Source organism: Brachypodium distachyon, chromosome 3, assembly GCF_000005505.3.
Source record: "Brachypodium distachyon strain Bd21 chromosome 3, Brachypodium_distachyon_v3.0, whole genome shotgun sequence".
Classification (NCBI taxonomy): domain Eukaryota; kingdom Viridiplantae; phylum Streptophyta; class Magnoliopsida; order Poales; family Poaceae; genus Brachypodium; species Brachypodium distachyon.
The window spans coordinates 18,728,220-18,748,354 of NC_016133.3; the positions used below are offsets into that span (position 1 = coordinate 18,728,220).

At 44.2% G+C, this 20,135-nt stretch overlaps 2 protein-coding genes and 1 long non-coding RNA gene across 4 annotated transcripts; 1 reads left to right on the forward strand and 2 right to left on the reverse strand.

The window, feature by feature from the left end:
- The first annotated feature begins 1,034 nt into the window (after window positions 1–1,034).
- Window positions 1,035–7,960, forward strand: LOC100842453 (reticulon-like protein B21). The gene is made up of 13 exons (XM_010236243.3): window positions 1,035–2,144; window positions 2,247–2,279; window positions 2,371–2,493; window positions 2,583–2,651; window positions 2,772–2,834; window positions 2,995–3,066; window positions 3,174–3,276; window positions 3,389–3,463; window positions 3,604–3,772; window positions 3,877–3,946; window positions 4,223–4,288; window positions 7,236–7,358; window positions 7,499–7,960. Exons 1-13 carry the CDS (start codon window positions 1,505–1,507, stop codon window positions 7,747–7,749), a joined length of 1,857 nt encoding a protein of 618 aa, XP_010234545.1. The 5' UTR covers window positions 1,035–1,504; the 3' UTR covers window positions 7,750–7,960.
- Window positions 7,961–8,433: 473 nt separating this feature from the next.
- Window positions 8,434–12,799, reverse strand: LOC100843279 (protein ROOT INITIATION DEFECTIVE 3). Of its 2 annotated transcripts, none has more exons than XM_003573608.4 (9): window positions 12,533–12,799; window positions 12,338–12,451; window positions 12,117–12,244; window positions 11,901–12,039; window positions 11,534–11,733; window positions 10,553–10,680; window positions 9,448–9,641; window positions 9,149–9,342; window positions 8,434–8,905 (listed from the first exon to the last, which is right to left on the reverse strand). In XM_003573608.4, the coding sequence occupies exons 1-8, from the start codon at window positions 12,743–12,745 to the stop codon at window positions 9,190–9,192; spliced, it is 1,269 nt and encodes a 422-aa protein (XP_003573656.1). In that variant the 5' UTR covers window positions 12,746–12,799; the 3' UTR covers window positions 8,434–8,905; window positions 9,149–9,189. The 2 variants fall into 2 exon arrangements, with proteins under 2 accessions (XP_003573656.1, XP_010234546.1); XM_010236244.3 differs by having other exon boundaries at window positions 9,149–9,345.
- A 5,593-nt stretch (window positions 12,800–18,392) lies between these two features.
- LOC104583593 lies at window positions 18,393–19,568 on the reverse strand. The gene is made up of 3 exons (XR_731431.3): window positions 19,083–19,568; window positions 18,848–18,999; window positions 18,393–18,762 (listed from the first exon to the last, which is right to left on the reverse strand). It is a non-coding gene; the product is annotated as an uncharacterized LOC104583593 (long non-coding RNA).
- Window positions 19,569–20,135: the final 567 nt, after the last annotated feature.

Genomic DNA, 20,135 nt, shown 5'->3' on the forward strand with positions numbered 1-20,135 from the left:
GCATGTGCCACTGGCCAGTGTAATCCTCCAATGTGTACTAGTTTGAATCATGTATAATGGGGTGACGTCAAAACTAAATTTCACATTTATTTAATAAAATTTATTAAATTAACTATTAATTGCAAGATAGTACACTAGGAGATAATCTATTATTTGATACTCCCTCCGATCCATATTAATTGTCAAAATATTACATGTATCTAGGTGCATTTTAGGCATAAATACATCCACATTTGGACAGATTTGAGACAATTAATATGAATCGGAGGAAGTATGTTTTATTGACTGCTCTAAATGATGTGGAATATTAAAAAAGAACGGTCATATCTACCATTACATATGCCCTTAACTTAAACTTTAAAAACAAATTTAGGCTTTATTCGATTCAAAGGAAATCAAAACATAGGAAAAGAACAAAACTTAGGACTGCCATAGGATGGCACATGCCATACTAAGGAATTGTCCAACTTCATTCGTACAGTCAAAAAGAGTTTGGACCTGATGTTTAATTTCCTCCAAAAGCAAAGGAATTCAATGAGATTTCTAAGAAATCAATTTGCTTGTTTCTTACGAAACGAATGCATGTACAGTAGACTTTCTTTTGAAATCCTGAATCTTTTAGATTTCCTACAAAATCCTGTGAAACGAACGAGGCATGCATATTTGTGGCTGACCTTCAAATCAAATCGACGGACTAAACTCTAAAAAAAACACGCATCCATTTTACCTCTATCTTTATCATGCCACAAAATTTAAGATCGAACAGAGCCGGGGAGCAGCAGCCCGGGCCCCCGGGGTCACATCAGAGAAAAGCCGGATCTTTCACCCCTTCTTCGCATGAGCCGTTGTTGCTGGATCGCCGTCAATCCGTGCCACTGCCATATAGCCGCATGCAGGCGGATGGGGATGCAGCACCGCCGTCTGGGCGTCTGGCCGGACTACATTGATGCTACGCAGGAGGTCAGGTCAGTCCGAAAGAGGAATGAATTGGCTGCGCACGGAAACAAATGCAATCGAATTCGCCAGCACAGCACAACAAAGTCCACAGAACCAGTCTCTGTCGTCTCAACTCTTCCTCGCCAGGCAAGGCAGGCAGCCGAGATCCCAAAGCAGCCCGAAAGACCCAGCCACTGCATCAGCAGACCAGAGCACAGGAGGCACCCACCCACCATACCAAAAGCTCGCACCCCCTTCCCTTCCCTGCTCCAACCCCAGGACCCCAGCCTCCACCCACCCCTCAAAAAGAAACGGGAAACACCCGCAGATTCTCAGCCTGCGACCGATGTTCCTTCTACCTCACTCCCAAACTCTCTCTCGCTAACCGAGAGACAGGGAACACTGAGCTTGAGTGCAGCGCAAGGCAGTTTGTGTGCGCAGCCAGGGTCAGGCGGAGCAGAGGAAGTGGAATTCTGGAAAGCCTCCAAACGCAAGCAACCAAGCGCAGAGCACAAACACGGCGCCAGAGCCTGCCTGCAGGAAGTAGTACTACTACTAATCTAGAAGAATGCAGCAGCAGGGGGAAAGGGGCGCGGCGGCGGCTACTAGCACGAGGAGGCGCCTGACGGTGCCGAGGAGGACGGCCGCGGCGTCGGCGGCGTCGGTGTGGGAGACGCGGATGAAGATGGACGAGGTCAAGGGCGGCGTCAAGGTCTTCAGCGCCGCCGCCGACGACGCCGACGAGGAAGGCTTGCGGGTCTACAGCCGCCTGCGCCGGAACCAGAGCGACGCCGGCGGAGGCGCAGCCGCGGGTACTGGTACGGGCGCCGCTGCGGCGGCGGCGAAGAAGAGGAGGAACTGGAAGGCGTCGGAGCCGGTCACGGCGATCGGGGACCTGCGCAAGTCGAGGTCCGACGCCGCGGCGGCGACGGGGATGGTGACGGCCAGGCGGGCGGTGGCGACGGTCGCCGCGCCGGAGAAGAAGGTGGCGGCGGGCGTCGCCGAGGTCAAGGAGGTGGTGGTGGTGGAGGTGGAGAAGAAGAAGCCGCCGCCGCAGCAGCCCGAGAATTTTGACGAGGAGACCGAGGAGGAAGAGGAGGAATGGGAAGAAGAGCTGGAAGAAGAAGAGGAGGAGAAGGAGGTGCTAGATCAAGATCACATGGCCATTGACGACGAGGGAACTGTTCCGGCGACTGATCTTCATCAAGGCAAGAATTATACTACCTCTTTGTTGTTTCTGGAGTTCGAATTCATTTCTCGATGAATCGATTTTTCTGATCGCGATCTTGATTTGGCGTCCTCTGTTCCAGTGGATGAACAAGATCTCGAGCCACCGACAAAAAGTGAGAGCAAATTCTGTTCAGAATTATTATTATTATTTATGTTCATTTCCTCTTTGGCTTCTAATGATAATGATTCTCTGTACAAGTGTAGAAGGGGTAAAGCCTGTGGCAGCGGCCCTGGAAGATGAGAGAGCGGCCAATCCAGAGCCGGTGAAACTTGCTGCGTCGGTGAATCTCAAGGCGATGAACCCAGAGCCCATCACCCCTCCTCCAGGTGAATTCCTACCTACTCCACGGATGCAGACCTTGTGCTGCTAATTCAGGTGAAATTTTACTGACTTCCTCTGTCCTGATAAAATGCAGCGGAGAAGAAACCAACTCCGGTGATAGTCCACCGCGTGACGAATGCAGAGCCGACAAGACCTTCTCCAGGTATCCTTGTTGCATTTCTTAACGAAAATTTGGGTAACCTTGAATGCAAATTTAGCATTTCCTCAGCTACAGTTAATCGGCGACTGAAAATTTAGTAACCTTCTTTTCTTGCTTATTCAGAGAAGAAATCATCACCAGTAAACGGTCGCCGGATTCCAAAGCAAGAGCCCCTCAATACTCCTGGTGAGCGCCATTAGCATGTTCTTTCTGCGTTATCTTTTGTTTTTAGATAACGAGAAATGCATCAAGATGATACAAAAAAAAGATACTCTCGGTCTCTACAGCCTTATGTGTTCTTCTTCTTTTATGGTTGTTTGCTGATGTATTCTTGTTGGTCCCGAAGAGGAAGAGTATGAGGAGATTCAGGGCAGGCCATCAGGACCTAGCAGAACCAATGGAAGAATGCAGAACATTGGTTAGTGCTCTACGGCTTTAAAGTTTACCAACTTGGTGCTTTTCTTTCAGATTTAAGAAAATGGTTTTGATGGGGTTTTTTCTTCCTTTTTGGCACTGTTTTTGCAGTGGATTTGGTGATGTGGAAAGATGTGTCGAAATCTGCATTCGTGTTTGGATTTGGTACTTTCTTGCTCATCTCCTGCTCCTATGCCAAAGACCTGAATTTCAAGTAAGCCACCGTTCAGTATTCACTGCACTCTCACTATCAAGAGACAGAGAAATTACTGACATTTTAGCAGTAAATCATCTGACATTCCCTGACAAACCTCTCAATTGAACAGCACAATAACAGCAGCTTCGTATCTAGGCCTAGTCTACCTTGGCCTAAGGTTCCTTTGCAAGTCCATACTCAACAGGTAACACCAAATTTGCTCCATATCAATTACCTAAATAATTTTCCCAAATTAATTACCTGCATAATAAAAAAAGTAAATCATCAAACCTTTTCTTGCCCAATAACTACTAAATCCCTTGATGTAAAAATAAATAAATGCAGAGGTGAAAGTGTGGAGTGTGATGATGAGAAGGACAGTGGGAGGTACCACCACCACCTGGTAGGGGAGGAGGATGCCATCTGGCTGCTGAGGCTTGTGCTGCCCTACGTCAACGAGGTGCTCCTGAACCTCCGGTCTCTCTTCTCCGGTGAGCCTGCAACAACCATGAAGGTAAAGCAAAAAAGCAGCTGCTGTTTCGGTGCTACTGTACCCTGGACGCATGCATCTCTCTCTAGATTTGTACCAACTGACAGAGTGATGCATGTGATCTGCAGCTGGCACTGCTGCTGTTTGCAATGGCCCGGTGTGGCAACTTTGTCACCCTCTGGACGCTGGCCAAACTGGGTAAGTACCACACATTCATCACCATCTATGTACATCCTTGTCTATCTTCTGTTTCTTCATTTCACCAAGCAGTTAAAGAAAGACATAAAGTTGGTGAAATAATCACTCCAAAGTTTAATGGGAAACTGAATAATTAGTGCCTGTCGGTATAAACAGAAAAAATAAATCTTCAACAAAAAATTCTCATACACAACCTAGCTTAGTAACTTTAGCTAGGACCACAAGCATGCTGCTGCTGACCATTTTTGTGCCTGTGATCTGTGGGTTGTTTTGCAGTGTTCTTTGGCATCTTCATCATTCCAAAGGTCTGCTCCTCTTACTCCACGCAGCTCGCAAGATATGGTAAGAGAAACCAAAGCTCCCCTTTTGTCGTATGAAAACTTGTTCATATTTTCCACCAAAAATGTGATCTACACACAGAAAATATGCAAGAACAACCTCCTACATCAGTCCATGATACGTGGTCCTCACTGAATTCCCAATGACAAGTTTTTGTTTTTTTTTAAAGGGGAAAAGATCCCCGGCCTCTGCAATGGCAAGTTTTTGTACTCCGTATGCCTTATTTTTGTTCCTAGGGATAGCTGCTGCTTTGTTTTTAAAAAAGAAAGCATTTGTGGTTGTTGGATCCAAGTTTTCTCCCCTGCGGCATGGGTACACTATTTTTACTGGTCCCCAACCCCAAGGCCAGAGCCGCTAGAGCATGTGCGTAGGTAAAGGAAAATTAATGAGCAAGGTAAATTGTGGAGCAGGACAGAAGGATTTTATTAAGACACCAACATCGGTATTTGAGATGGTACATACTACCTGTACTGGTAGTACTCCACTATGCCATTTACATTAGGAAGCACTGCAGATTCTCTGATGATCTCTAGTGAAGCGAGATATAGATGAGCCAGAAAAGTCTTGGATGGCGAGCCAATAAGAAAAAAAACATACATTTGTTCTAGAAACCACTGTTAGGTTCATATAAGTTGCAACAAAACTTCTGCGTTGCAGATACTATTAAAGGCAATTTATACCCTGGGAAATCTACATGTACTTTAGTGTAATAAAGTGTTTTTGATTTGATCCTGTTTTTACCACTTCAAAGGAGAAACCATGAATCTTTCATTTGCACTCCTCAACCTTCATTTAGCTACTCATAAACTAAAATTGAGGATGTACTTAGACCTAGTGTTATACTATACGGAGTATGTGGTAAAAAGGTGAAGTGGTGACATCTGTCTAGGAGCAAAGTATAAACTTGCTTAGCTAACACTAATTATTAGGACCGCATCTAGACCCAAGTTTTGTGGATGATGGGAACAAGGTAATAAGTAACAATCGGATAACTTTTGGCTTTGGAGGAAAAGTAAATTAGGGAGGGGTAACTTTTTCGTAGGAGAGGGGCGGCATGCACGTGCGAGGTGCCGCGTGGTCAAACATTGGCTTGATTAACTGTCGTTGATGCCTGAGGTGGCTCAAGCTAAAAAGGATACTCCACCATACTAGATGCTTGTACCAGGACGTGACCCACACCTTGTCTCCTTTTCTTTTCAAGGGGGAAAAAAGTGAAAAGAATCTTACTAACGGCTAATGTTAGTCCCATCATTGGTGTCGTTAAGGACTTAAGGATTGTTAATTTATTGACAGCGGAACTTTGCGTTAACTAATGGTAGTCAGTATAATTACTGTATTTATCGTTAGAGTATTGATTTTCGTTGTGTCAGCTTTTGAGCTGTGGCTGTTTGTCACTTCCCCGCTCTTCTTAACACGTTAGTGCAACCACTCTTGGACTCTAACGCTCATGAGTCATGAACCATACCAGCTTTTGGCTTCTCTCCTAGGCTGGATTAAGCCTAAACTTGTGAATTGGGCACTAATTTACGTTAATTGGTGAATCACTGATATTTATCCTTGGAAACTTTACTTCTCAACCGTTGGATGTGTCCTCATCATGAGAACTATCCTAGCTTGGTTTGCTACATTGGTAGTCGGCATGACAGAACTAGACAGCCACAAAAATGTTGGCTTCTTGAGATTCTTTCACCTATGCGGCTATGCATATGTGATATGTACTACCAGTACTGAAGCTTCCTCCTAGCATTGCCCTTTTCGCATGTGTAATGTTGGCACTTGGCCACTCCCATCCAAGCACATTTCCCATCTCTAGATCCAATCCCCACCTTCCCTTCTGGCCAGCCCCTCTATTGGGCCATCTGTTTGTTTACCAACCCATCAACAATAATATATTGACAATACTCCAAAAATAAGTAATTCGATAAATAAATAAATAGATAGGTTCATGATTCATGTGACATGATCATCGAATTCGTTTCTCGTTAACAAACATAGGGAAGATCCTGATGCTATAAATGATGTTGTTGTGCTACCATATCTGCCACTTCTTAATAAAGTGGAAGCATCAATCATGTGATGAAGTTGATTGTGATGATGGATGTTTGCATCACAGGCAGTTCAACGAGTCTATCAGAGTCATCAAGTCCAATGACTTCACTGATTATTAATTAGTGAAGGTGGTCGGTAGATTGTCACTGTCCAAAGTCTATGCATATATTTTGATGCTTCTTCCTTTCTCACATTTCCTGCTCATCTTGTCTGATGTCACCAAATTTCCTGTTTTTACCAGACAAACCCATCCAGAATTCCAGATATATGTAGCAAAGAGACCTGATGTACCTCTAGTAGTTGACGCCGTGGACCAACCGGCACTAACTCTATCTTTTTTTTTCCTGTTTTGCTTTCTAGATGAAAAAGGAAGTTCAGAAGAACAAGAAGAAACATATATCATATCCAACTTTATGCTTAGCTCTCTCAATCTTTTATTTAATTGATATGGACTAGGTCACCTAATTAGACCCAACTTTACCTTGTCTGGTCTATAATCATAGTGGTCAATCCTATCCTCATCGTGTCCAAAGAAAATGCAAGCCACCAGGAATTGGAGAACAAAAGGCCATGGGCAAACATGATATCACCCCAGACTAAAAAACGTACATCGACCATGATTAAAACCTATAATAATAATAATGCATAGTTCTTTCCCTCAAGGGAGGAATGAAATATATGTATATATATATCTATGTATATCTATCTATATGTATCTATATATCTATGTATATATGTATATGTATGTATGTATATGTATATATATGTATACACATATATATATATATATGAGAGAGAGAGAGAGGACATGTGCTAAAATATTCGGATCTTAATTTGTTGCTGCATAATTATACGAAATTAAATTAAGTTGCTTTAATTGCTGTCCATGAATGCGTGGCAGGCAAATTCTGGCTGGAGAGGTTCAGAGATGCATGGGAGTCTTGCTCCCACAAGAAGGCGGTTGTCGCAGCCATGTTCACTCTCGTCTGGAACGTCTCCTCCACGGTTGCTCGTGTCTGGGCTGGTAATAATAATATGATCAACCTCTTCCATGTACCCCGTCTCGATCGTCGAACGCAGAAATTAATCAAACTGCTGTTGATGTGGAAAATTATTTCGAATTCGTATTAATACTAAACTTTTGTCATGCATGATTTCGTGCAGTGTTCATGCTGGTGGTAGCGATGAAATGCTACCAGCAGCGCATGATGGAGTTCGGCTGGAGCAGCTCCGTGGAGGAGGCCGGTGCCGATGAAGCCGTTGAAGATGACGGCTTGCAGCAGGAGCAGCAGAAGGAGATGGCGTCTCCGGTGGCGAAACCTGGGTTCGTTTCGGTGCGGCAACGGCGAACGCCCGTCTCCGGGGAGTTCGCTAGGGAGAGGCTGAGGGCGAGAGGCGGCATCCAGCCGAGGTGATAGATAGGTTTTAAATTTAGGAGATTGCCTTTTCTTCTTTTTTATTTTTCTTGTGGTAGTTTTGCAAGGTGGGGGGCAACTGGAAACAACAGTTTGGGCTTTGTGTACACCGGGCAATCTAGCCTGATTGTTGCTCCTGTAACGCTGAAGGATTTGGCAGTGGCAAAGCAATAATGAAATCGATCAATAAGTAAAAAATCACTGTACCTAAGAGCATGGCTGTGCAAGGAATTCCACACAATAGATCGCAGCCATGCCAAAAAAAACTTCACCGTTGCTGTTGCTGTTGCTGTGAATTTCTCTTCAGGAACGGAGAATTTTCATGAGTTGCAGAATGCAGTTGAAAAGAACATTGCAACACCAGATCTAGGAAAGAACAAAATATGGTGACCGCAGCCTAGAGGCCTTCTTCTCACAAAACAGACCAGGTGCTGGACGCATGCAGACATGACTGGCCACAACAAGGCGCCCGGAGAGACAGCAATTGCAAGGAACGCGGTTCAAAAAGTTTAAACATGATTGGCCACAAGTCGCCTGGAGAGACAGCAAACTATTCAACCCACGACCGTGCAAAACTGGCAAATCCGGTTTGTACCAGGCCGGTGCTGTGTTTTGAGCACCCGTGAATGGACCTAGAAAGTTTACCAGCTGTCCATGTTTCATTGTTTTGGCAAAGTAAATGTATTGTACCAACCACAGCAAGATAGGTTAACCAAGTTGCACAAAGTTCAACACATACGAACCAATTTGAATGTACAAAAAATGGCACTGAAGGTGGGCAGTATCAAAATTCAACAGTCCAGGCATGTCCGCCTATGTTACTTGTGTCGGTGGTAAATCATCCCATACAGCCGTAGTGTCTATAAGTTCAGCTGCATCCTGCAGGACTGAAACCAAACCAAAACTAATACGGTGCTGAGTTGACCATTCTAGTCATAATAGACGATCAGATACACGATTCACCAATGCAGAAAACTTTCTTCGTTTCTGTTAACTCGGTCAAATCACAATTTTCACATATATCAACTAAATTCACCAACCTTCGCTCGATTTGAAGATGTTTGTGTTGACACTAACTCATTTTGACATCCATTAGAATCACCCAGTTTTTTATAATACCGACCATCTCATTTGTTGATCTATCACCACAAGCTTCCTGCACAATGATCCAAAATAATAAATTGCCACGTAAAATTTCACCACAGATGAGCTTTGCTAACAAAATTTTCTTAATAAGTTTGAAGCCGGGTAAGAAAATGAACTTATATTCATCAGGTGTTTGAGGGCATATTACCATCTAACCCCATTTCAGCTCACAAGGTGGACACTGATAGACACTTACACATCGTCATTCTTTTCTCTAAGTAAACACCCAAGAAATATATTATGCAGTACTCACCTAACTGACAGTAATGATCTGTAATATCCACTCACGCAATATCATGTGTCCATTGAAGATGGCGTCTGACCTAGAACCTGATGCACAAAAAGATCTTGCAACTCTAGGTATTTACTTCTCCATTCTGTCCCTAGTTGGTTCGGCATGCCATTGAGAGTGCTCGCCCCAGAATCAAATAAACTAGAATTGCCGTGCTGCTGGAGCAATGCATAACAATCAGATACAACAGAAGGAAACATAAAATGGAAGGTTACAATAATGTGTTGCATCGAATGCAAGGAAATACAGAATCAACTGACCTGAAGTGAATCCAAGCAACGCTCTAGAAGGTTAGAGCTGCGATATTCAGCAATGTGAACATCATTTTCAGGGTCGGGCAGAATTACAGCTTGTGGTTCAACTTCTCCATTTGCTGCACAAACTTTACGCAGTGGTTGCAGGGGTGGCAGATTTACTCTCTTGGGTGTTACTATGAGAACATTAGTTACTGGACCTGTTAAACAAGCATTTTACCAAAAGCTCAAAAGATTGTACTTTCCTAACATGATTCAGAAATTAAATACATTACAAATGGTATGAAAAAACACCGGTACAACTCAGCCTATTTATTTAGAAACAAACAATTCGGACAAGTTCTATAGAATAGCATGTTCCCGCATGGACGAGGAGTTGCCAAATAAGACATGAACGCCACAGAAGCACATACTACATTCAGATTCGGTCAACAACATGATCTTTTAGGCTTCATCCAGAAAAAAGTAGGACCTGGCTTTGGGTCTGAGAAGATCTTGCAGCAGACTATTTCTATATGGCACTATAATACACAAGTACTGTAACAAAATACAGATTGGCCCTTCGATTGAAGATCAGCACTCTATGGGTCACTTTAGTGACTATAAATGACGCTTGCCAAATAGATACAAATATTTTCCCTTTTTTGGCTGGAAACTCTAGGCATGCTTCCTAAACAAATGTGTGCTTACAAATTAATATAGCAAATCCTACTTCCGGCAGGATGGATTGGTAAATTTCAGTCAAAGTAAAGTATCCTTGGGAACCAATATATGCAGAAATAACTTGTGCATACAGATGCTTTTACTGTTTTAAATAGATGTCTTTGGATAGAATTAACAATGTTACCTAGAACAAACACTACAAAGGTAACAAACTAGACTCATGAGTCATGTAAATCTGTTGAGGATGCCATCATCTAATACCATCTCATTTGCTCTTCTTGAGGCATTGAAACAAGTAATTATCGTATCCTCTCTCAAAAGAAAAATAAATCATCAACTTCATAGTCCATGTGATAACACAGAATACATATCAAACATGTTTCAACTCTTTCACTACTTTCTGCATCGGCTGGTAGAGAAAGGTCAAGTATAGAAGTAACTTATGGACCTTGAGAATGTTTGAATTTCCTGGTTACTTGCTGAGTTCTGGTATCCCAAACCCGAACACTGCCATCTTCTGATCCGGAGACTAGTAGAAGCCCATCTGTGCTTGATGCTAAGCTGGTCACTCCCTTGCTGGAACAATTAAACAAATAATCAGGATCAGCATAAGAAGTCCTGTAACACAAATAAAAGAAACACTACGATAAAGGGACTCAAACTAAACAGCATTTAGTAGAGCCGGAGAGTATAGTTAGTCACTAGGGACCAAGTAGGAACAAGTGAGCCAAAGAGTCATAGTGTTGAGCAGTCCTCATAAAAGGATGGCAGGCACTTCTTCCAAAGTCAAGTATGAAATCAATCTCTCATCTATATATTCTACTCCCTCCGTCCCATATTAAACGACTCAAATTTGTCCAAATATGAATGTATCTATGCCTAAAAAGCGTTTAGATACATGTCATAGAAAGTCACTTAATATGGGATGGAGGGATTATGTATCAACCGCTCTAGTCCTCCAGCTGAAACCAATTACTACTCTATTTGCCCTTCTAACACCCTAATCCCTTCATGGCATACCCTCTAGCCATCTTCTGCATGGTTCCAATGTGAGCCAACTTCACATCAGTTAGAATAATTCTTACTCAGATATAGTTGATTTCTGAAGCAACAGTTAAAAGTTGCAGTATATTTGCATACAACAGTCAACAGGTGAATCACATTTGGGCATATCAATCGTACTATTTCTGTTCTTCAGTAATACTAGGCTACAAATTTATAACATACTCGAAACAAAGCAAAGTACAACAAGACAATACATTATTTGATAGAAAGGGATTGACACAGCTACATTAGATTTCCAAGGCCCAATTAGAGATGAGACATAAAAAGATTCTTACGTCGTAGAAGACATAACCTACACATTAGAGCTATTTAAATCACAAGATAAAAGAGAAATGCTGATGAAAAGGTATGACAGTCGGCAAACCTGTGGTCATCCAAAGCGCCAAGAATAGATGAATCACCACTGCCCTGAGAGGTGACATCAACACCCATAGCAGTAACATATATCTTTCCATCTCTACCACCAGCATAGAAAATATGACTTCTTGGGTCTAGTTCAATGGAATCAATGATAGCAGGAAATGAAATACTTCTTATCATCCTGCCCTCAGATAGATTCCAAATCTGGGGAAAGACAAAAATATAAGCAAGGAGATCCTTAATTAGGCCAAGATGCTTAATTTATGACCTGTAAAGAAGGATGCTAACAAGAATGTCAGGAACTTGTAGATTCATGCAAGCATGCACAACATACAACTCAAAAGACGATAAAAATAAAAATGAAGACATACTTTACAGGTGCGATCCTCTGAAGACGATACAGCAATTGCTCCATGGAAACAAGCAATGTCAGTTACAGGAAGTGCATGCTGATTGAAGCTATACAAGTATGGTGTCTTTGCCTCTGACCTTGCCAGCTCATCAAGCATCCTGCAATCAAAACCACCAAACCGGATCAAACAGTATACACAATAGTTCACTCGATATCACCTAATCAACAAACATACGTGATAAGATCCCAAACTTTGATGCTCCCATCTTCAGACCCCGAGACGAGCAACAAGTCATAGAGGGCAAGACACCTAACATCACGATAGTGTGCATGCCATCGGACAAGAAGCTCTCCAGTAGCCACCTGCACAGGAACACCGAGAAAAATCAGGTGTAGGCTAGAACAACTTTTCACAGTTAGTTTCAGCACAGCACCAAGAAACCACAATTTCCCAACCTCCCAAAAGAATATGTCACCGGAAACCCCGCCTCCAATGAGATAACTCCCCTCCGGGTCAGCAATGAGCGCGCGGATTGGCTCGGTGGGGAAGCTCTTCACGGCCACCTGTGGCTGCAGTTGGAACCAAAGACAAGCTCAAGGCAAGGGTTTGGAGTTCAAGCAGGTGATGTGTGGTTCGCGAAGGGTGCTTACCTTGTCCCAGTGGTAGTAGTAGATGGGGGCGGAGTTGCCGGCGGGGGCCTGGGCGGCGGCGAGGAAGCGGTCGGCAACGGCTACGAGGGCACGTGGCCTGGAGGCGCAGGGGCGGTGACGGATGGCCTCAGCGCCCGTGCGGAGATCCCATGCGGCCACGCCAGCGTCGGTGGAGGAGGCTGCGAACACCAGCTGCTGCGACGGCGGCGCCATGGGGGTGGTGGGGAGAAGGGGAGGCTAGGGTTTAAGTGCTTTGAGAATTTGGGGTTAAATTGAATTTTAGTGTCCAAAGCAAAAGCTGCCGTTTCAAAGTTGGCAAAATTTGCTCACGAAACTCTTCCTCCCGCCTATATCTGGCCATTGGGCCGACCACGCACGGCCCGGGCACGAGGAGGCGGCGGCCCGGCACGGCACGGGTTGGCACGAAATGGATCCGTGCTGTGCTGGTTTGGCCCGTGGGCCACATTTCTGGAAAAAGCCCGGCACGTGGTTAATTCGTACCTGGCCCGGCGGCACGTTAGCCTGAAGGCCCAAGAAAGATAGCTCGGCCTGTTTTCGGCCCGTTCGGGCGCCCCCGTGCGTGCTGGCGACGTGGAGAACTGGAGACTGGGCCGTTCGCCCGTTCGGGAGCCGCCTGGGCGCGCTGATGACGTGAAGACTGGATTAGTTCGTGCGTTGCTTTGGCTCAAAAAAAAAGTTCGTGCGTTGCTGCCTGCGTGGTGTTAGCTGCTGTCCAATTTTGTCTAAAAAAAAAGCTGCTGTCCAATTTGAAAGGCAAAAATAAATAAAGTTGAGACAAAGAGACCAAGTGCCATAAGGATAAATAGTGAGCTTTATTAATTAAGCCTGCCTCGTTAGAACCTTTCAGGTAAACTTCCCTAGGAGACAAACCCTGGTAAGGAAAAAGAGTACAAGCTTGCTCAAAATGAAAATAATTTGTCTGAAATAAAATAAAATTATAAAAGGATAATAAAATTACAGAGGGTACAACTATTCTTGTTCAGCCTCGTCTAGATAAATATTTTGAAACGCGGCTGTTAGCTCTGGGTTCATCGGAGTGTGTTGAGCTCGGTGTTTGGCTAGCACCATATCCTTCACGGTCATCAGTGTGCTCACCATATCAGGTGTGAGACATGCTCTTCTTTCCTCAAATATTCTTCCTGCAAGACTGAAAGCAGACTCCGATGATGTTGTTGAGACGGGTACCGTGAACACATCTTGTGCTAGTATGGAAAGCACCGGATATGTCATCTTGTGGTCCTGCCACCACTTCAATATGTTGAATTCATCCTCGTTGCTTTCTTCAAAGCTCACAATTGGGGACCTCAGGTACGTGTCTAACTCCCTGTCGCCGCCACCTAAATGTGTGCCGGCAGTTGATGATGACGAGCCCGACGAAGAGGAGAAAATCTTTCCGCAAGCCGTTTTCTTCTTTCCTGCAGTTGGTTGTGATGTAGTCCTATGCTGCCGGACTCCGGCATACTTTTCATTGTACTTATCAAAAAGTTGACAAAACTTAGCTTTGACATCAGAGAAATAAGCACAATAATCACGTCCTACGACGTCAGTTAAAAGTGAGAGTACAGTACCAAATGCCTCAATTTTAGCTCTAGGATCCAAAATAAATGCAAATGCATACAAAAGAGGAATTTCTTTCCAATATTTTCTATATTTAGCTTGCATTTTAAGAACAGCCGGGCGTAAATCAATATCATTTTCATATGCTTTTAAGTGGCCGCCAATGTTAAAAGTTGATGCACCATTAAAGGAGACGTGGGATAATAAACACCAGACAAAGCATTAGTTGAATCGGAAAGAATGTACAAAAAATCATACAAAACTTGCGGAGCATGCCAATCATGTTCGGTCAGTAGGATACGTCCGTAATTTGCATTAACAAAAAGTGTGAACCACTCTTTTTCAGGAAGCACAATTTTAAGCATGTCATGCGTAGAGTTCCATCTAACATCCATGTCTAAATTCAACATACGAGGACGTGTTCCACTTGCCGCGCAAAATCTCTTGTAATTTGCAATGCGGGTATTAGAAGCATTCAACCAAGATATTGCATCTCTAATATTGTCTAACTACTTATTCAAATGCTTCAAAGCACATTTAGCAATAAGATTAAGGATATGACAAGCACAACGTTGATGCAATAGCCAAGATGCAGCATATTTGCTAAGGACAGTACTAAGGTGGTTCATGGCACTAGTATTCGATGCAGCATTATCCAAAGTTATTGCAAAAATCTTTTCGGTGAGACCAAAATCATTAACAACTTTAATGATTTTTTCAGCAATTCGAACTGTTATGGGATACATCAATTAATTCAAAGCCAATGATTCTTTTTTGTAGTTCCCAAGTTTCGTTGTTAACATAATGAGCAACAACACTAATGTAATCTTGCTTACGCCTACCACTCCAGATATCAAATGTCAAAGAAACTGAGAAGGTGCATGTAGTAAAGTCTTCTTTTAATTGCTGAAGAGCATTCTTGTTTAGTATTTTCATATCCCTAGTTGTAGTTTGTCTAGAAACCGGTTTGAAATTAGGATTATGAGCAGTTTGAATATATTTGACAAAACCGGGAGACTCACCAAAACCATGCGATAAATCGTCATGAGCAATTAAATAGCAAAGTTCATTTCGGGCTACCTGAGCATCGCAGTTCCAGTTTCTTACCAAACCGTCGGGGTTGAAGCCGATAGTGCTTTGTACCTTCCCTTGTTCCTTGTCCTTCTTCACGTGGCCGGCGATGTGCCTCTCCAGGTGGCCGGTTCCTGACTTGGAGTTCCCGCTAAGCGGCTTCTTGCATCTCTTGCATATGCCCTTCCAGTTGCTTGTCCCATCCGCCAACTTCTCTTCTTCAAGGTCAAACTCTTTCCACACCGGTGATGTAGTGCAGCGCTTCTTTGCGCCGATGGTGCAGGAAATGGTTGCACTAGTGGAAGCGGTGGAATGGGGAGGTGGAGGCATTTGTTGTGTTTGGGTTTGTGGAATATCGGGAGGAATGGGAGTGGGGCTGAATCCATAGGCGGTCATGTCTAACCCCAACTCCTCCGGAAGGAAGAATTGGTTATTTTGATCGTCAGGATTGTATTGATGATTTGGATTGGCCATGAGATTGAAGCGTGAGGTGAAGGAGAAGTGTGTGGTCTGAGAGTGGGCAAATGAGTGTAATGTGCAGCTCTATTTATAGGAAAAATGAACCAAATTCGGAGCTCTAATGCTCTATTCAAAATTTTCGGTCACTCTCTTGCTTTACGTGCCTGCGTGCTTATCTATCATGCCGTCATTTTTTCCGTTTACATGCCGAGCAACGTCCGAGTCAGACTTGGTCCACGCCCGATTGGTCCCTCGCGCACGCGGAACGCGTCGATGCGCCAGGCCGCCAGGCCGCCTGCTCCCGACGCGGTGCACCTACTCCCGAAGTCTCCTCGAGCGGGATTACCACGCGTCCACGCGGAACGCGTCGAGCCGTCCATGCGCCAGGCCGCCTGCTCCTGAGAAATCAGTGCGCCTACTCCCGAAGTCCCGAGAAATCAGTACTCCTCGAGATTACCACGCGGAACGGACGAACGGTCCACGGTCCACCACTCCACCCGTGCCTGATTGGCCGATTGCGCCGCGCGGCCCCGCGCGAAATCAACGCTCGCTCGATTAGCGGCCTGGCGCGGATGACCAAAGCCCGATTGGGTCGCGCGGTTCGCCCAGAAGCAGATATCCCGATCGTGCTTCCGTTCCGTGCGATCGTTCCAATCCTAAAAACCGTGCCTCGTGCCTCTTGTTACGGTTTTTTCATGCCATGCCGGGTGATTTCGTGCCGGTCGTGCCATGCCGGGCTCGTTCCCGTGCTGTGCTAGTTCCGCGATTTGTCATGCCGTGCTCGTGCTAGTCCACGGGCCGCATCTAAGAAAAAAGCCTGGCACGTGACGGGCTTCGTGCCTGGCCCGGCCCGATTTGCCCGTGCCGTGCCGTTCTGTGGGCCGTGTTTTTTACGCGTGCCTCGGGCCAGCCCGAAAAAACACGGCCCGATGGCCAGATATACTCCCGCCTCTATGCTCACAGCCTCACATTTAGTCCTCAAAACTCGAAGAAATATAATGGAACCGTTTGATATTTGAAGACGATTATTACGTTTAGTTCCTAAAATGTGATAAAGTGGAATGGAAGTAAGAATCATTTGGTCTCCCAAAAAGAATATTTGTGTGATATTATGAACATCCCATTACTCACGTATCGTCTCTATTCACTTCGGCCACGGGCTAAAAACTAACTCTGTCTTTGTCTCCCGTAATCACACTCCCCACATCTCACCCAGATTCTTTGTCTCCTTCGCCTCCCACCTTGTCTCCTCCATGGCGGTAGTTCAGCTGGCCATTCCCCACATATTCCGGCCACCATCACCCCCTAGAAACAGACCCTGACCACCCTCTGGCAGCGGTAGGGTCAGGAAACTAGTGGCGGGCTTGGGAGAGGAGGCTGACGGTTGGTTCAAGAGAGGAAGTTGGCAACAGGGAAGGGATCGAGGTCGGCGGCGGGGTTCGGGATAGATGTCCGACGGGTACTAAAGAAAGCAAGCCGGTGAGGAGTAGCCCGGGGATTCCGGGGAGCGGAAAAGGGAGCCGGCGGTGAGGAGAGGTGGCCGACGGCAGGCCATAGTGTTGTCGGCGTTGGGAACTGAAGCCATATGTGTAGTGTATGATTGATTTTTTGAAGACAATGATATACAATACATGCTCGATCTTTTGCAAACGACGATACACACTGTGTGTTTGAATTTTTACGGACGATCATATATGCACTGAATGCTTCGTTCGAGATAGAATAAACTTGTAAGCTGATCAATTGTATGTGATCAAAATGGAAGCTATCTCCTATCGAACAACTTGGGAGAATCTTGAGAGTATGGTGGCATTGTTGTCGTCCTTCTGGAACACCAAGAGCATAGGAGTACTAGCAAGCACCACATGTGTGTATCGCCAAGGAAATACACTTACACTACATAAATTAAAGAGCACGTTGCCCGTCCCCCAACCCACGCTGTCCTCCGCGTTTTCTTTTTGGGAAAATTCCTCCCCTTAATAACTGCACAGAGAGAGTGGCTGTTTATTCATGCTTGGTGCTCACACGGATGCAAGCGGGTCACGTATCTCCTGCTTTTAGGTCAATTTTCCAATTTTCATGTCAAATTTTGAGCCAATATTTTGAAGTTTCAGGTCCCTGATAGCCTAGAAGGAGAACATAAACGTGTGATTCTGAGAGGATTCTTGGCTAAGGGGTCGTACCATTCGAGGGTAATATCCGTTCTTATTTCTCATTGCGCGAATAAGCAACTTTGGTTCATATTCTCGCCCCTCCCACCCCCGAATGTGTCTTTTTAGGTGTAGCCTTGTTGGACCCAAATTAATTGTTTGGACTGAGCTCCTTAATCGAATTATTAATTTGAAGCCATCTCCTAGGCAAGACGGGTTTCCATGGAATCTCCAACTCAGTGGCGAATTTTCAATCAAATCATGTGCCAGGCTCTGGTCCATTCCGATGTCTCGATTGCCAACTATAGGTTATTGAAACTAAAGATTCTTGTAAAGATAAATTGTTCCTTTGGTTTTTGCAGCAGTGGGTCATTTAACTAAAGACAACATGTTAAAACGGAATTAGAAGGGCAGTTCGAAGTGTAGTTTCTGTCATGAAGATGAGTATCACACACTTATTTGAGATATTGTGTCTCCCACTTTGTGTTGGCAATGGTCCAAACTAATCACACCCACGCCGTGATGTTACTAATATGTTAGATTCATGGTTACAGGGGATTAATAAAAGATTGATGACGTTTCTCATGGTTAGGGGCTGTTGCTTTCTATTGGGCAATTTAGCATGCATGAATAATATTATTTTTCATAGAAAGAACTCAACTTCTCTGATGCAGGTCTTATGTTTAGGCATTCACTGTTTTCCGTACTTGGTCCACTATTCTTAGTCCAGTGGATCACCAATTGGACAAACATTCAAATGAGTTTCCATACAGCAACAGAACACACACACATTTAGTATGTCTTGACATCGATTCGGTCGAGAGATCTTGCGTTACTGCTCAAGATATTCACCAGCACGGGAACCCTTGCATCCCCTTCGGTGCAGTAGATTGTTACCTTCTCAAGGTGCTCAGCAGCAAATGATATTCCCTTGGCTGTTTGAATCGTTTGTTCGTCCTTCTCACAATCTAACTGAAATTTGAAGAACGGAGTAATTTAGTAAGACTTCATGTCACTAATAAAATAGACAATAACAAATGCTGGACAGTTCAACCACCTTAAGCTTCAGGTTAAGCTTCTCAAGCAAAGGAGAGTGCCGGAGAAAGAAACTAAGGGAGATAAGTTGTTAGAAAGACACCATTCTCCAAGAGAGAGACTTCTTAGATTGATGAACATTGAGCGCCCTGTAGATACTCCATCAAATGCAACCTTCACATATGTCAAACATAATAAGCACCTATTTTAAGCACATAAATACTGAGACTTGGAAAGAGATTAAGAAGCACCCGTACCTGTCTCACTGAAGCTGATAATTCTATGCTCTCGACATTTGAAAGATCACATAGAGTTACTGCTGATGGCGTTAGCAATATGGACTTGGAAGTGCATTTGCATCGAGAGCCGTCAAAGCGTAGCGACACCAGTTTGTGCGTACGAATCAGAAGATGCTTTGAAACTGAGCAGTCTATTATTTCCAGAGTCTTCAATGACCTTGATGAAATCTCAGGTAATTCAAGAGTGCTATCTCCAAACTGCAGATTTTCTAATGATGGGCATGCATGGTTGAGCCGGTGAAAGATACATGTGACTAGGATAACATTAGTGAGCTTTAAACTTCGCAGATATTAAGACTGAAACTGGATAATGCCTGGGTTTAAGTAGAAAGGTTCCCACAATTTGTATTCGATGGATTTAGCTTTGCGGTTGATAGCATGATCAGTCCACAAGTTAGCTGCAGAAATGGCGAAAGAGTGAAGGCGAAGTATGTCCAATGTATCAATACCCCGGCATTAAAACAAACTTTCTGCAAACTCATTGAACTTTACTCTGTCCATATCAAAGTGATCAATATTAATATCAAGGCATGGTGCTGAGGTCCATAATGGGCGCCACCTTGGGGATAGCACACTTGTACGCACAACATCCCGTGCTGGCATGAAGGTCATGATATGATGGAGTATACTTTCATGAAGGAAGCTAATCCTATCATCACAGCATGACTTCATTTGTTTTCCTGAGGAAACATGATCGAACAAATGGTAGATTAGAGACAAGCATCACACTTTTGCTATTAGCCGTGTGATTGATGAGATAAGTGACTCGAGGAAAAGATGTGAATGATATAAGCAGTAAACACAATTGTGAAGGGACAAATACTTGTTATGTGAACTTACCACAAGATGGCACTTCCTGAAGGTTCCTCTGTGCCGGATTAATTTTATTCTGTTCATCACTAGAACTTTGTCGCAGAAGCATTTCAGCTGAGGATTCAATCATTTGAGGCCTGGAAGGTTGCGTCTGTTCCATCTTTTCTGGTAAAGCCAACTGAAATGAAGATGTCTGAA